Source organism: Chiloscyllium punctatum, chromosome 10, assembly GCF_047496795.1.
Source record: "Chiloscyllium punctatum isolate Juve2018m chromosome 10, sChiPun1.3, whole genome shotgun sequence".
In the NCBI taxonomy this organism is placed as follows: Eukaryota; Metazoa; Chordata; class Chondrichthyes; order Orectolobiformes; family Hemiscylliidae; genus Chiloscyllium; species Chiloscyllium punctatum.
The window spans coordinates 118,260,670-118,275,803 of NC_092748.1; the positions used below are offsets into that span (position 1 = coordinate 118,260,670).

Here is a 15,134-nt window from a genome sequence, read left to right on the forward strand (position 1 = left end):
GCTGCTGCTACTGAGTGTTGGTGGTGGAGGGAGTGGGTGTTTGTGGATGTGGTGTCAATCAAGTGGCTGCTTTGTCCTGGATGGTGTTGAGCTTCTTGAGTGTTGTTGGAGCTTCCCTCATCCAGGGCAAGTGGGGAGCATTCCATCACACTCCTGACTTGTGCCTTGGAGATGGTGGACAGGCTTTGGGGAGTCAGGAGATTGGTTATTCCCTGCAGTATTCCTAGCCTCTGACATACTCTTGTAGCCAATGTGTTTATGTGGTGAGTCCAGTTGGGTTTCTGGTGAATGGTAACCCCCAGAATGTTGATAGTTGGGGGGAGGGGGTTTTGGTGGTGTTCAGTGATAGTTACACCATTGAATGTCAAGGGGTGATTGTCCCTTATTGGAGATGGCCATTCCCTGGCATTAGTCTGATATAATTATTACTTGCCCCTTGTCAGCCCAAATTCAATACTGTGGTTTTGTAATGCATAATGTACATGTGACCATTCTTCTTCCTGCTCTTCTACTGTCAGCTGACCCTAACCAAGGTAGATATGAGTGAGTGAATGGGACTGACCTTGTTCTGATACCAGGTATTAGCCTCCTGCTTGTTCCTGGCTGCGACTTCAGCATGCTGCAGCTTGATGTCATCAATAATCTGTTTCATGTCGAGTTGGCGTTTGTTGTTGACCTTGAGTGTGACAGCAGTGCTTTGGACTTGTGATTGCAGCTCTTGGATTTCCTGTAATTAGACAGTTTACAACCAGTTACCCTCAACAGATAATTCACACTTTGCTCATCCATCCTCTATACTAACCCCATCTAACACTCCCAGGACAGGGACAGCACGGGGTTAGACACAGAGTAAAGCTTCCTCTACACTGTCCCCATCAAACACTCCCAGGACAGGGACAGCATGGGGTTAGATACAGAGTAAAACTCCCTCTACTCTTAAATTGAAGTGAAGCTTCTTCTACTCTGTCCCCATCAAACATTCCTAGGACAGGTACAGCATGGGTATAGGATGAGGTTAGAAACACAATAAAGAAATAGATATTTGCTATTACAAAACTTAAGTATTGTTGAAAAAAGACGCTTCAGGATATTTCACAAGAATATAAATTGAAGGGGTGGGATTTTGTGGCATGATGGTAATTTTTTTTAGATTAGATTACTTACAGTGTGGAAACAGGCCCTTCGGCCCAACAAGTCCACACCGCCCCGCCGAAGCGTAACCCACCCATACCCCTACATCTACCCCTTACCTAACACTATGGGCAATTTAGTATGGCCAATTCACCTGACCTGCACATCTTTGGACTGTGGGAGGAAACCGGAGCACCCGGAGGAAACCCACGCAGACACGGGGAGAACATGCAAACTCCACACAGTCAGTCGCCTGAGGCAGGAATTGAACTCAGGTCTCTGGCGCTGTGAGGCAGCAGTGCTAACCACTGTGCCACCATGCCGCCCTCAGGTAATTTCTACCTGAGACTTAGCAGACCCAAGTAAAGTCATGTCTGAATATGTTGCTGAAAATTATCTTTAAATTCAAGGGAAAGCCAACATTTTTATTGCAAGAGATGAACATTCTGATTTATTGGCAAGTTGATACTGTTGGTAGAGGCTTTGCTGTGGAGAATGCACCTATTAATGAGGATTGACAGTTCACAGACAAACTTTAAACAGGCATCATGTTGAGAAATGAAGAAGCAAATGGCTTTTTATTATCCTTACATCGAATACCTGGAGTGTCATTTGGCCCAACAATTCTACACTGACTCTCTAACGAGCCTCACACCTGGACCATCCCCTTACCCTATCTCTGAAACCCTGCATTTCCCAAGGGTGATCCACCTAATTTATACGTCCCATGGCCAATCCACCTAATCTGCACAGCTTTGGACTGTGGGAGGAAATCAGAGCACTGAGAGGCTACCTACACAGACAAGGGGAGAATATGCAAACTCCACCCAGACGGTCAGGTAAAATTGGAATTGAACCTGCGTCCCTGGCGGTGTGAAGCATTGGTGCTAACCATTGAGCCACAATGCCACCCTGTTCTTTCTGTCTGCCAAGAACGGGGTATTAATATGTGTAGCTTCCAATGTACACATATATGCCACATTGTGACCCAACAATGTAAATTGGTCATCAGCATAATTATTCACATATTCAGGTTTATCCAGTAAGTGCTAGAATTGCATCTAATGTCCACCACTGTGTGACAAATTTTGCAAATGTGGGCATTTTGGTACCTCACACTCTGCTGGTTATGTTGTTAATGGCTTGAATCCTATGTAAACTATGGATTTAGTAAGCAGAGGTAACAAGTAGGTTAGACCAGGGAAACCCAGTTGATGTTACCGACCTAGACTTTGATAAGGTGCCTCATGGGAGGCTGCTGAGTAAGGTGAGGGCCCATGGTGTTCAAGGTGAACTACTGGGATGGATTGAGGATTGGCTGTCTGACAGAAGGCAGAGAGTTGGGTTAAAAGATTCTCTTTCGGAATGGCAGCCGGTGACAAGTGGTGTCCCGCAGGGTTCAGTGTTGGGGCTGCAGCTGTTCACTTTATATATTAATGATCTGGATGAAGGGACTGGGGGCATTCTGGCAAAGTTTGCTGATGATATGAAGTTAGATGAACAGGCAGGTAGTACTGAGGAAGTGGGGAGGCTGCAGAAAGATTTAGACAGGTTAGGAGAGTGGTCCAGGAAATGGCTGATGAAATTCAATGTGAGCAAATGTGACGTCTTGCACTCTGGAAAAAAAATACAGGCACGGATTATTTTTTAAAACAGTGAGAAAATTCATAAAGCCAAAGTACAGAGGGATCTGGGATCTGGGAGTGCTAGTCCAGGATTATCTAAAGGTTGATTTGCAGGTTGAGTCTGTGGTTAAGAAAACAAATGTAATGTTGTCTTTTATCTCAAGAGGGTTGGAATATAAAAGCAGTGATGTGCTTCTGAGACTTTATAAAGCTCTAGTTAGGCCCCATGTAGAATACTGTGTCCAGTTTTGGGCCCCACACCTCAGGAAGGACATGCTGGCACTGGAGCGAAGATTCACATGGATGATCCTGGGAATGGTGGGCCTAACACATGATGATCTGCTGAGGATCCTGGGATTGTATTAATTAGAGTTTAGAAGCTTGAGGGGAGATCTAATAGAAACTTACAAGATAATATATGGCTTAGAAAGGGTGGACACTGGGAAGTTGTTTCTGTTAGGCGGGTAGACTAGGACCCATAGGCACAGCCTTACACGGTCAATTTAGAACAGAAATGAGGAGACATTTCTTCAGCTAGAGAGTGGTGGGCCTGTGGAATCCATTGCCACAGAGCGCAGTGGTAGCCAGGACACTAAATGTCTTCAAGGCAGAGATTTATAAATTCTTGATCTTGCAACGAATTAAGGACAATGGGGAGAGTACGGGTAAGTGGCATTGAAATGTCCATCAGCCATGATTGAATGGCGGAGTGGACTTGATGGGCCAAATGGCCTTGCTTCCACTCCTATGTCTTATACTAACAGTTTAATAGCCCCTTCACCATTCTAAGAGGGCTAGATAGCTCAGTTAGCTGGATGGCAGGTTTGTAATGCAGAGTGGGGTCAACACCCACAGCGGCTGAGGTTACCAGGAAGGGCTCCCCTTCTCAACCTTTTCCCTTGACTGAGATATGGTGACCCTCAGGTTAACCACCGTCTCTCTAGTGAGACAGCAGCCCTATGATTCTGGCAAGACTATGGTGACTTTACCTTTACTCTGTTTCTGGGCCGAAACAGAGAAGAACTCCTTCAATTACACAATAAAGGACCTACCTCAGCATACAGGAGCTTCAGGAACTCAATCAGATTGGTGAGATATTCCAGCTTCGATTCCAGCTCAACCTTTTGAAAATAGGCATCATCTACTTCCTTTGTATGACAAAAAAATTGGAGAGACTTTAGGTGAAGCAATGAATCAATTCGAACTTTTACATCACAGCAGGAAGTTCAAACCAGACCAACAAGCTCCTTTGTGACCTCAGAATCTGCATTAACTCTCCCTCCATCCAGAAAGTACTACATTCCCATCACTAACACCAGCTAAATCAATCCAGAGCTTAGTCCTCATCCTCTGCAAAATTCAAAGCTATCCCTTTTGAAATCTCTAAATTTTTCTGGTGCAAAGAGCCAGGAGTTTGCCACCTTTTAAATCCTGCTGAGCCAAGCTCAGACTTTTCCCCTCACACGTCAGGGTGTACTTTCCCACCATTTAACATCAAGAGGAGTTTGACCATCACCTCAAGGACACTCAATGGAATTTCCATTGCTAACTAATCTCCTGGGGATTAACATTGACTAGAAACTAGCCTGGACAAGATAAAAATACTACAAGAATGATCAGAGGCTGGGAACTCTTCAGAGAGCAATTCATCTGCTTCTACAAACCTCTTCATCTTCATAAGTCAGGAGTGTGATGGAATACTCCCCACGTGCCCTGGATGGGTGCAGCTCCAACAACACTTAAGAAGCTCAACACCATCCAAGACAAAGCAGTCCACTTCATTGGGACCACATCCACAAGCTTCCACTCTCTCCACCACCAATGCTCAGTAGCAGCATTGTTTACAAGATGCACTGCAGAAATTCACCAAAGATTCTAATTCAGCACCTTCCAAACTTATAACCACTTCCACCTAGAAAGGGTAGCAGATATATGTGAACATCATCCCCTTCAAATTCCCCTCCAAACCGCTCACCATCCTGACTTGGAAATATATCATTGTTCCTTCAGTGTCACTGGGTCAAATCCTGGAATTCCCTTCCCAAGGGCATTGTGAGTCTACCTACAGCACACAATGGACCACTCCCTTCTCAAGGGGCAGCTAGGGACAGATAATAAATGCTGGTCCTGTTGCGATGCTCACATCCAGAGAATGCCATTTTAAGAATTAGACCAGAATTAACTGCTTTCACTGCAGTTTGCTTCTATATCTGTTCTCTAATGGATTTTCAACATAATAAACAACAATTGAACCACTGCATGTCCAAATCTTTACTTCCTTGATTTGCTAATCTATGCTCTTCTAAAAAAGGTGAGATTGTTTGTTGATTCTTAGTCTGATTTACTTTTGAACCAATCTTTTGTGATCTTCATGTCTGTCCCCAAACCACTGCAAGTATGTTTATTTTGTCTAAACTTTTCATTTACAGCATATTTTATTCCAAAATGCATCATTCATGTTTCATTTAATTAACATTAATCTGCATTTGTCTAGCTCCTACAGGGTTGAGCTATCATGAACACATTTTATCTGTAATCTAGTGCTATTGGCTAATGTTGTTATCACCTTTCCAAGTCCTAACTCTGGACTGGTCTTCTGCAGTGTGAGGTACACCTTCCACAAGCTTCACTGCCCAGTTTGACTGGTCACAGCCTTGCCAATCTCAGTTGTAGGCAATAGGAGAGGGCTTTGTCTGACAGTGACATTTCTACAGGTGCTGTAACGTATACATGGGGGACACAACTTTTCCACCGAGAATACATTTTTCTTGACCCTTCCAGGAACCTGTGAACAGGAGGTGGCCATTCAGCCTTTGAGTCTGTGCTACCCTTCACAGCTGATTTTACTCCACATACCTAGGCATCTCTCTACCAATCATAAATGTAAATACAACAAACTGCATTTGCAGAAGAGAGTTCTGAATCTTTACCACTCTGCGTGTATACATGTTTGGCGATTTAACTATCAAGTTTGATATTTCAGTGATGTTGCCTGTGCTGCACTCCTCCAGCTAACAGAAATAGCTTATTTCTCTTCGAACTTTTCTGGTGCCCTTAAATAAAGATGCCATTGCCCCAGAGGGCCACAGGGAGAGAGACGACAGACGCTTGAGGGTCTCCATGCCTCAGGTCAGCGGTGAAGTCGAAAAGGTGGGATCTTCATGCATCCCCTCAGCTGGTGCAGCGTGGTGTCGGTGTAGCTTGGTTGGCTGGACTTGTGATGCAGAGTGACATCAACAGCTCAAATTCCCAAGTGGTCCCATGTAGAAACTTTCAGCAACTCATTTGTCTAAATTCCAACAAGTACAAGTCCAGTTGTGCAATTCTGTGCCCCTGTGTGTCATAGGTACCGCATCTGGGAAGGGATACTATAAACTGAATTGGAAATTGGAGTGCTTTCATTTGAAATAGGAACATGTTTTACAACTGGAAGACAAGTGTGTACATTTTGGAGCTGTGAAGTACAATGTTGCTTTTTGGAAGCAAATAGGAAGAGAAGTTGAAATCAAAAGGCACTGAGATTATTTCAGATTAAGGAAATCCAGCCTGGCAACAGCCCTCTGATTGGTTGAACTACAGTGTATTAACAAACTAACTGCCAAAAGCAGCAGGGAGTGAAAAGATCACGAGGTGTAGAGATTACAAACTGCGCCTCTCTGTCTGTCTCTCTCTCTCTCTCTGTTTGGGGATAAAGACAGATAACCTCAGAAACATTCTGCATGAATTCTTTTTACAAAAGATCCAACTCCACTTGATCAGCCATTGAACTGAAGAATAATGATCACTGTACAATCACTGTCTCATTGCAACAATCAAAAGGAATGTGAGAGGAAAAAAAACTTTCTACCTTATGGTCCTTTGATCTTCAAAATTTTGTTTCCCATTGATTGTCTTTTCCACCAACAAAGTATGTGTTGAACTGTTTGCCTTTTGTGTCCTAATTGTGATTGGGTATGTGTGTATTTTGGGGTTTTTAAGAGGTAAAGTAAATCTGTTCCTAAATAAAGAGAATATTGTACATAGCACTCTAGTTATGGTCTCACCAATGCCCTGTATTGTTGCAGCAAGACTTCCTGATCTTTATACACCAATTTTTTTGTTCTAAAGATAACATTGTTTTGTCCTTCCTGGTCAGTTATGCACCTGCTGACTAACATTTTAGACTGGATTCCATACAGTATGGAAACAGGCCCTTTGGCCCAATAAATCCACACCGACCCTCCAAAGAGCAACCCACCCAGACCCATTCCCCTACATTTACCCTGACTAACGCACCTAACACTACAGGCAATTTAGCATGGCCAATTCACCTGACCTGCACATCTTTGGACTGTGGGAGGAAACCGACGCAGACACGGGGAGGACATGCAAACTCCACACAGACAGTCGCCCGAGGTGGGAATTGAACCCAGGTCCTTCGTGCTATGAGGCAGCAGTGCTAACCACTGAGCCACAGTGCTGCCCCATCTTATGATCCAAGTACCACTGGGTTCTGCAGTCTCTTTCCAATCAAACAATGTGTTTTTTCTGTTTGTCCTACCACAGTGGACTTTATATTTTCCATATATTCCATCCACTGAATATTCTAAAATGTTCTTTTAAAGCCTCTTTCACAATAGATTGTAGCATTCATCCATTGACAGATGTTAGCCCATAGTTTCCCGCTCTCTATCTTCCTCCTCTCTTGAATAGAGATGTTACAAGCCTGGATTTTTAGTCTGTTGTTTGCTTACCGGAATCGAAAGAGCTTTGGACAATTACAAGTAATTTGCAGGCATCATCTAAGACCAAGCGGTTGTCTTTTAAAAACAAATCTAAATTGAATATACCCTTATTCGTGTGGATAGAGGTTCAGACTGAATGGCACTGAGACTCTTTCGAGTTAAGGAAATCCAGCCTGGCAACAGCCCTCTGACTGGTTGAGCTACAAGCTGTAAGTGCAAACAGCAACAGAGAGTGAAAGGATTGGGAGCTGTAGAGATGGCAACCCCTTCTCCACTTCAGCTCAGGAGCACAGTTTGAAGATTGAGATCTACAGCAGAACATAAGTTTAAGGACACTGATTCCCGCAATTAATTGCTCTGTTCTTGGTCCTTGAACACTTGCAGAAGCAGCCTCCCTATAGCATTGCACACGAGAACACCCAGACAATTACAGTCAGATTCTTAAGTGAGCCACTAACCTTCTTAAGGACCACAAATTCATTCTCCATTGCAGTACGGGAGTTAATCTCATCTTCATACTTCCCTTTGAAGTCTTCGACCATTTGTTGTGTTTGTGAGATCTGCAGCTTCAGATGCTCTCTCTCCTTCTCCAGATCACTGAGCTGCTGCTTCAGTTTGTTGCAGAACATGTTGACAATTTTGTCAGCGTTTGATTTGTACGTGTCTGCATGCTTCAGCAGATCCCATCGTGTCTCCAGCACCTGATTCTCCTGTTCTAGCTTACGAACCTACACAAAAGGTGCAAAAATGACCCGTTTACCTCTCCCAAAAATAGCCCAAAACGTGTTTCACTACTAACTCTCAAATAGCCCTGAAATGCAAGGCCTACCAGAATGGAAAAGGATTAACCAGGAGCATGTGGCTATGACCTGGACATTGCACAGGACGTGATCAATGTAGACTCAACCAGCTCAACAGTCAAACATAGACCTGAGAAAGGATGTACTGGCAGTGGAGGGGGTGTAGAGGAGGTTCACCAGGTTGATTCCGGAGTTGAGGGGGTTGGTTTATGAGGAGAGACTGAGTAGACTGGGATTATATTCATTGGAATTTAGGAGAATTGAAGGGGAATCTTATAGAGGCATATAAAATGATGAAGGGAATAGATAAGATTGAAGTAGTGAGGATATTTCCACTGGTGGTTGGGGAGTGGAGGTGTGGTGGGGTGGGGGTGGGGGGTGAAACTAGGACAAGAGGGGATAGCCTGAAAAGTAGGGGAGCAAATTTAGGACTGAATTGAGAAGAAACTTCTATGGAATTTCCTGCTCAGTGAAATGGTTGATGCTACTTCTGTAAATGTTTTCAGAGCTAAGGTAGATTTCTTTAGAACAGTAAAGGAATTAAAGGTTATGGTGAGAGGGTGGGTAAGTGGAGCTGAGTCCATGAAAAGATCAGCCATGATCTTATTGAATGGTGGAGTAGACTCGAAAGGCCGGATGGCTCCTGGTTCTTATGTTATGACCTGTGCTAAAGTTAGTACACTTACAGGGGCAGCTCTTCAGTAACTGCAATAGCCATGTCATTCTGTGTTGGAGGGTCAGTACTGACAGAGTGCCACATGGTCAGAGGGTCAGTACTGAGGAAACTGTTTAAAACTATTTAATTTTCTGATGAGATACTGAACTTTCTTTCCTCTTGGGATAGACATAGATGAGCTGGGAAGTTTTTGCCTGGTTACTGATCATGATGACAAAAACAGAGTATCCAATTGTTATCAGATTTAAAGTTTTGGGATCTTGCTGTGTGAAAATTGTAAGCCTTACATCAGACATACATGAGATCAGTGACAACACTGAAGAGTGTGATTTGGAAGGTGCTATAACTTTGGAGGCAGTAGGTGTCAGTGGTGGTTCAGGATTGGAGCTGCTCCTGCACCTGGTTATTTGTACAAATTGACTGAATTGAGGTAAAGAAAAAGGAACCAAACTCCCATGAATCATAATTAACTCATTCCCTGATGGATTGAGAACTGATATAACGTCCTCTCCTGACTAACCTCATTTTTAAACCAGACCTTTCCTTTTGTTTGTTACTCCCTGCAGCCCCTGAACCACCCAAGATCCCTGAACTCCTCTCAGTATGGCCTCTGGTACCACCCAGAAATCCATCGCTCCTTCAGTGGGAGTTCTGTCTTCAGTTGCTTGGGTTCTCAGCTCTGGAAACCCCTCCAAAAACAGCCTCACGTCCTCTCTCTCTCTCTCTCTCTCTCTGTCCCGTCTCTCTCTCTGTCCCGTCTCTTCCATCAAGACTGCTTCAATCCAACTTCTGATCAGGTTCAGACATGCATCCTACTGTCAAACCCACACTTCCAATTATGTTCCCGTGGGATCTTATCATTTTAAAAAGGGATATATAAATGCAGGTTCTTGTTACAGAATGTACCAATGTTCACTGGCCTACTGGTTTCACAGGCTCCTTGGGCTGTAGGTGCAGAGCCACTGCCTGTGTTAGAAATTCCCCGGCCAGCACTGATTGGAGGCAGGCTCATAGACTGTGATAGGCATCACATCACTTAGATCCAGTTCTCAACAAGGAGAGGAGTAGGAAACAAGGATTTACTGGAAAGCAACTGAGCAGGGTGGGGGAGGAGGGTACGCCTGGTTTGTGCTGGTCTCAGACTCCCAGAGGAAATCCCTTCGCAAGAACCTGCTCCCTGGGGAATTCTCACTAGGATCAGTCCAGAACTGCCTTCAGGGGAACTGGGAGAATCTCTCAAACATCAAAGCCCATGAAAGGAATAAATAAACTAACTCTAATTTTATTTTCCAACATTTGGCCTGTAGCCTTGTACATGGGGAGGCTCTGGTTCAGTGGTAATATCACTAGACTATTAGTCCAGAAACTCAACTAATGTTCTCGTGCCCAAATCTCACCATGGCAGAGGTGGCGTTTAAATTCAATAAAAAGAATCTTGAATTAAGGGTCTAATGATGACCGTGAATCCATTGTTGATTATCAGGAAAAATCCAAGTGTGTCACTAATGTCCTTTAGGGAAGGAAACTGCTGTCCCTACCTGCTCTGACCTACATGTGACTCCAGGCCCACAGCAATGCTCTCACCTGCCCTCCAGGCAATTTGGGATAGGCAATAAATACTGGCCTAGCCAGAGACAGTCACATTTTGTGAATGAATTTTAAAATAAATCATAGGGCTTACGTGAAGCAGTGGCACAGTAATCCAGAACTCTAGGAGAAAGTGAGGACTGCAGATGCTGTAGATCAGAGTCGAGTATGGTGCAGGAAAAGCACAGCAGGTCAGGCAGCATCCAAGGAGCAGGAGAATCGACGTTTTGAGCATAAGCTCTTCACCAGCAATGAGGTTTGTGGGTCAAGGGGGCTGAGAGTTAAATGGGTAGGTGGGGGGGGGTGCTGGATAGAATGTTCCACCTGACCTCACGTTCACCTGGACCACCTCCCTGCCCTTTCTGGACCTCTCCATCTCCATTAAGGGTGACCGACTCAATACTGACATCTTCTACAAACCCACCGACTCCCACAGCTACCTGGACTACACCTCCTCCCACCCTGCCTCCTGTAAAAACGCTATCTCTTATTCCCAATTCCTCTGCTCTGCAGCATCAGCTCCCAAGAGGATCAGTTCCACCACAGAACATCCCAGATGGCTTCCTTCTTCAAGGACTGCAATTTCCCCTCCTACGGTGTCGACGATGCCCTCCAGTGCATCTCCTCCACTTCCCACACCTCCGCCCTTGAACCCCACTCCTCCCAATGCAACAAGGACAGAATTCCCCATGGTCCTCACCTTCCACTCCACCAACCTCCGGATACATCACATCATCCTCCGGCATTTACACCACCATGAGGGATATATTTCCCTCCCCATTCCTATCTATATTCCATAAAGACCATTCCTTCCCGACTCCTTTATTAGGTTCACGCCCCCCACCAACCCACCCTCCCCTCTCGGCACCTTCCCCTGCCACCACAGGAATTGAAAAACCTGCGCCCAAACCTCCCCCCTCATCTCCATCCAAGGCCCCAAAGGAGCCTTCCACATCTGTCAGAGATTTACCTGTACTTTCATACACACCATCTACTGTGTCCGTTGCTCCCGGTGTGGTCTCCTCTACACTGGGGAGACATGACACCTACTTGCAGAACATCCCAGAGAACATCTTTGGGACATCACGTACAAAACAATCCCACCATCCTGTGGCTGAACACTTTTAACTCCCCCTCCCACTCTGTCAAGGACATGCAAATCCTGGGCCTCCTCCATCACCACACCCTTACCACTGACGCCTGGAGGAAGAATGCCTCATCATCCGCCTTGGGATCCTCCAATCACACTGCATCAATGTGGATTTCACCAGTTTCCTCATTTACTCTCCCCCCCCACTTTCCCCCAGTTCCAACCTTCCAGCTCAGCACCACCCTCTTGACCTGTCCTACCTGTCCATCTTCCTTCCCACTTATCCACTCCACCCTCCTCTCTGATCTATCACCTTCACCCCACCTTTATCCACTTATCGTATTCTCATCCACCTTCCCCCCAGCCCCACCCCCTCCCATTTGTCCGTCAGCCCCCTTGGGCCCCCCCAAAATTCCTGATGAAGGGCTTGTGCTCAAAACGTCGACTTGCCTGCAACTTGGATGCTGACTGATCGGCTGTGCTTTTCCAGCACCACACTCACGAATCCAGAGCTCTGGGCTAGAGAAAGTGGAATTAATGCTTTGAGTCCAGTCACCTTTCTTCAGACTGATGGTAACTTGGAAACGGTTGGTATCTATGCTGAAGACAGGGGATGGGGAGGGAGGGAGAGCGAATGAGAGTGAATGATTGGTGGAGATGGAATCCAGAGAGAGAGAGAGAGAGAGAGAGAGAAAACATCAGTGAGGCAAACAAAGTGATGGATAATGATGAGCCAGGGAGAAAGAAAAGCTGCTGACAGAGACTATTACAAGGTGAGATTGGGTTGGCTGTGCTGAAAGCAGCCCATGTTAGGACAGGGCCTGGGATGTCGGGGTGGGTGAAAAGACATATTATAAAAGTAAAGAATAAAGCAAATTTTCCGAGCTAGAACTGGATCTGAAGGAGGGTCACTGGGCTGGAAACGTTGCATCTGTTTCACTCTCCGCAGGTGTTGCCAGACCTGCTTAGATTCACCAGAAATTTTCAGTCCCCCAGTTCCCTTGTTTTTGTAACATTCTGGGGACATGGGTTCAAATTTCACCTCAATAAAACCTGGAATTAAAAAAAAAACCTTGTCTAATAGTAACCATATGTCCCATTGCTAATTCTTGTAAAACCCCATCAGGATCACTGATGTCCTTTAGGAAAACGAAGCTGCCATCCTTACCTGGTCTGACCTGGATGTGATTCCAGATCCACAGCAACATGGCTGACTCTTAACTGTCCTCTGGGCAATTAGGGATGGGCAGTAAATGCTGGCCTGGCTAGCTATGTTCACATTCCCCAAATTAATAAGAAAAAAGGTTTCAAGTAATCAACAAAGTATTTTTAAATTATTCCGTTGGTTCCCACTTCTACCCCTCCTTCTAGTAGTAAATTCCAGCTAATCACCGCCCTCTGGATGAAGACAACTTTTCTAAATTTGCTCTACTCATTTCCTTAAATCTATGCCCCTGATTATTCACTTCTCCAAATGGAGGAAAGATTTCTCCCTATCAATCCTGTTTATGCCCTCATAGCTCTGTATATCTCAGTCAGGCACCCCCCACCACTGAGCTTTCCATTCTGTAAGGGAAAACAGCCCTCGCTTATCTACTCTCTCTTCATAGCTGATCACTCCATCCCAGGTGAATCTCCTCTGCACCCCCTCCTGTGCAAACCTACAGTGAGGGGACCAGAACTAAACACTGTACTCCAGCTGTGACCTAACATTATATACAGCTCCATCATAACCTCCTTGCTCTTGTGTTCAGTGCCTTGATGAAAAGGTATCCCATCTGCCTCCTTAATCACCTTATCTAGCTGCTCTGAGCTGTCAAGGATCTATGGACATGTGCACCCAGGCCCCTGTGCTCCTTTGTACTTCCCACACTCCTACCATTCTTTGTGCACTCCCCTGCCTTGTCAGTTCTTCCGAAATGCACTGCCTCACACTTTCCAGGATTAAATTCTATTTGCCTTCATTCTGCCTATCTGACCAGCCTGTCTATATCGTCAGGTATGGGTGTGGCAATTAGGAGTGGATAGGTATTTTGGGGGCAATTTCAATGGGGCTTCTGTTTTGGTTGAGTTGGATATTTGGGGAGTACTTCAGAAGGTGTTTGAAGTTCTATTTTGAAGGGGATTGAGTATTTGGAGGGGTTTGGGCATTTTGTAGGGTTTTCTGGATTATATATCTGAATGAGGATGGGTGTCTGAGTGGTAGTTAGGTGTCGGTTGGGTAATGGTGTGTATTTCAGGAGACTGGGAATTAAGGGTGTGGGTTGTCTGTTATGAGGGCATTTGGTGGTGGGTTTGGTATTTTAAAGGAGGCTGGGTATTTGGGGAATATTACAGAAGGGAATGGTGTTGGAGAGTGTTACAGGAGGAGGATGGGGGTGTTTGGGGAGTGTTACAGAAACGGGATAGGTGTTTGGGGAGTATTACAGGAGGGGGAATTGGTGTTTGGGGAGTATTACAGGAGGGGGATGGATGCTTGGGGAGTGTTACAGGAGGGGGATGGGTGTTTGGGGAGTGTTACAGAAAGGGGATAGGTGTTTGGGGAGTATTACAGGAGGGGGAATGGGTGTTTGGGGAGTATTACAGGAGGGGGATGGATGCTTGGTGAGTGTTACAGGAGGGGGATGGGTGTTTGGGGAGTGTTACAGAGAGGGGATAGGTGTTTGGGGAGCGTTACAGGAGGGGGATGGGTGTTTGGGGAGAGTTACAGGAGGGGGATGGGTGTTTGGGGAGAGTTACAGGAGGGGGATGGGTGTTTGGGGAGAGTTACAGGAGGGGGATGGGTGTTTGGAGAGAGTTACAGGAGGGGGATGGGTGTTTGGAGAGAGTTACAGGAGGGGGATGGGTGTTTGGGGAGAGTTACAGGAGGGGGATGGGTGTTTGGGGAGAGTTACAGGAGGGGGATGGGTGTTTGGGGAGAGTTACAGGAGGGGGATGGGTGTTTGGGGAGAGTTACAGGAGGGGGATGGGTGTTTGGGGACTTGTTCCACAGTGTTATTGGAGGGAATGGGCAATGGGATGTGTTTGTGATTGGGCAATGGGGGCATCTTGTCAGGGGTTGGCTATAAGAGAATAAGGTTGGCTATAAGGTTGGAATGTGTTTTTCGGTGCTATTTTGAAGGGTGCGAATACAGGTGTAATTTGGGAGGGGTGTATTACTTGGAGAGTATTTCAGGGTGGGTGGAGTATTCGTGGGGTATTTAACAAGGTGAGACCATGAGATGCAGGAGCATTAGTAGGCCATTTGAATATGCTCAGCCATTCAATGGGATCAGGGCTGGTCTGATAATTAACTCCACTTTCCTGTCTTGCCCCCATATCCCGTGATTCCCTTTCCTGATTAAACATCTGTCTCACTCAGTCCTGAAAATACTTAACAGCCCAGACTCTCCAGCTGTGTGTGGTTAAGGATCCACAGATTCATCCCCTCTGACAGAAGAATTATTTTCTCATCTCAATTGTAAATGTGAGACCATCTATTCTGACGTTCTAGAATCTCCA

General features: G+C 45.5%; 1 protein-coding gene across 1 annotated transcript in view; it reads right to left on the reverse strand.

The window, feature by feature from the left end:
* LOC140482498 (keratin, type II cytoskeletal 8-like) overlaps nucleotides 1–15,134 on the reverse strand; it is a 28,861-nt gene that overhangs the window by 11,393 nt on the left and 2,334 nt on the right. Inside the window, exons 2-4 of the mRNA XM_072580041.1 lie at nucleotides 7,939–8,208; nucleotides 3,809–3,904; nucleotides 563–727 (exon numbers count right to left, since the gene is read on the reverse strand). Coding sequence (XP_072436142.1) covers nucleotides 563–727; nucleotides 3,809–3,904; nucleotides 7,939–8,208 — 531 coding nt within the window. The remainder of the gene's footprint in view (nucleotides 1–562; nucleotides 728–3,808; nucleotides 3,905–7,938; nucleotides 8,209–15,134) is intronic.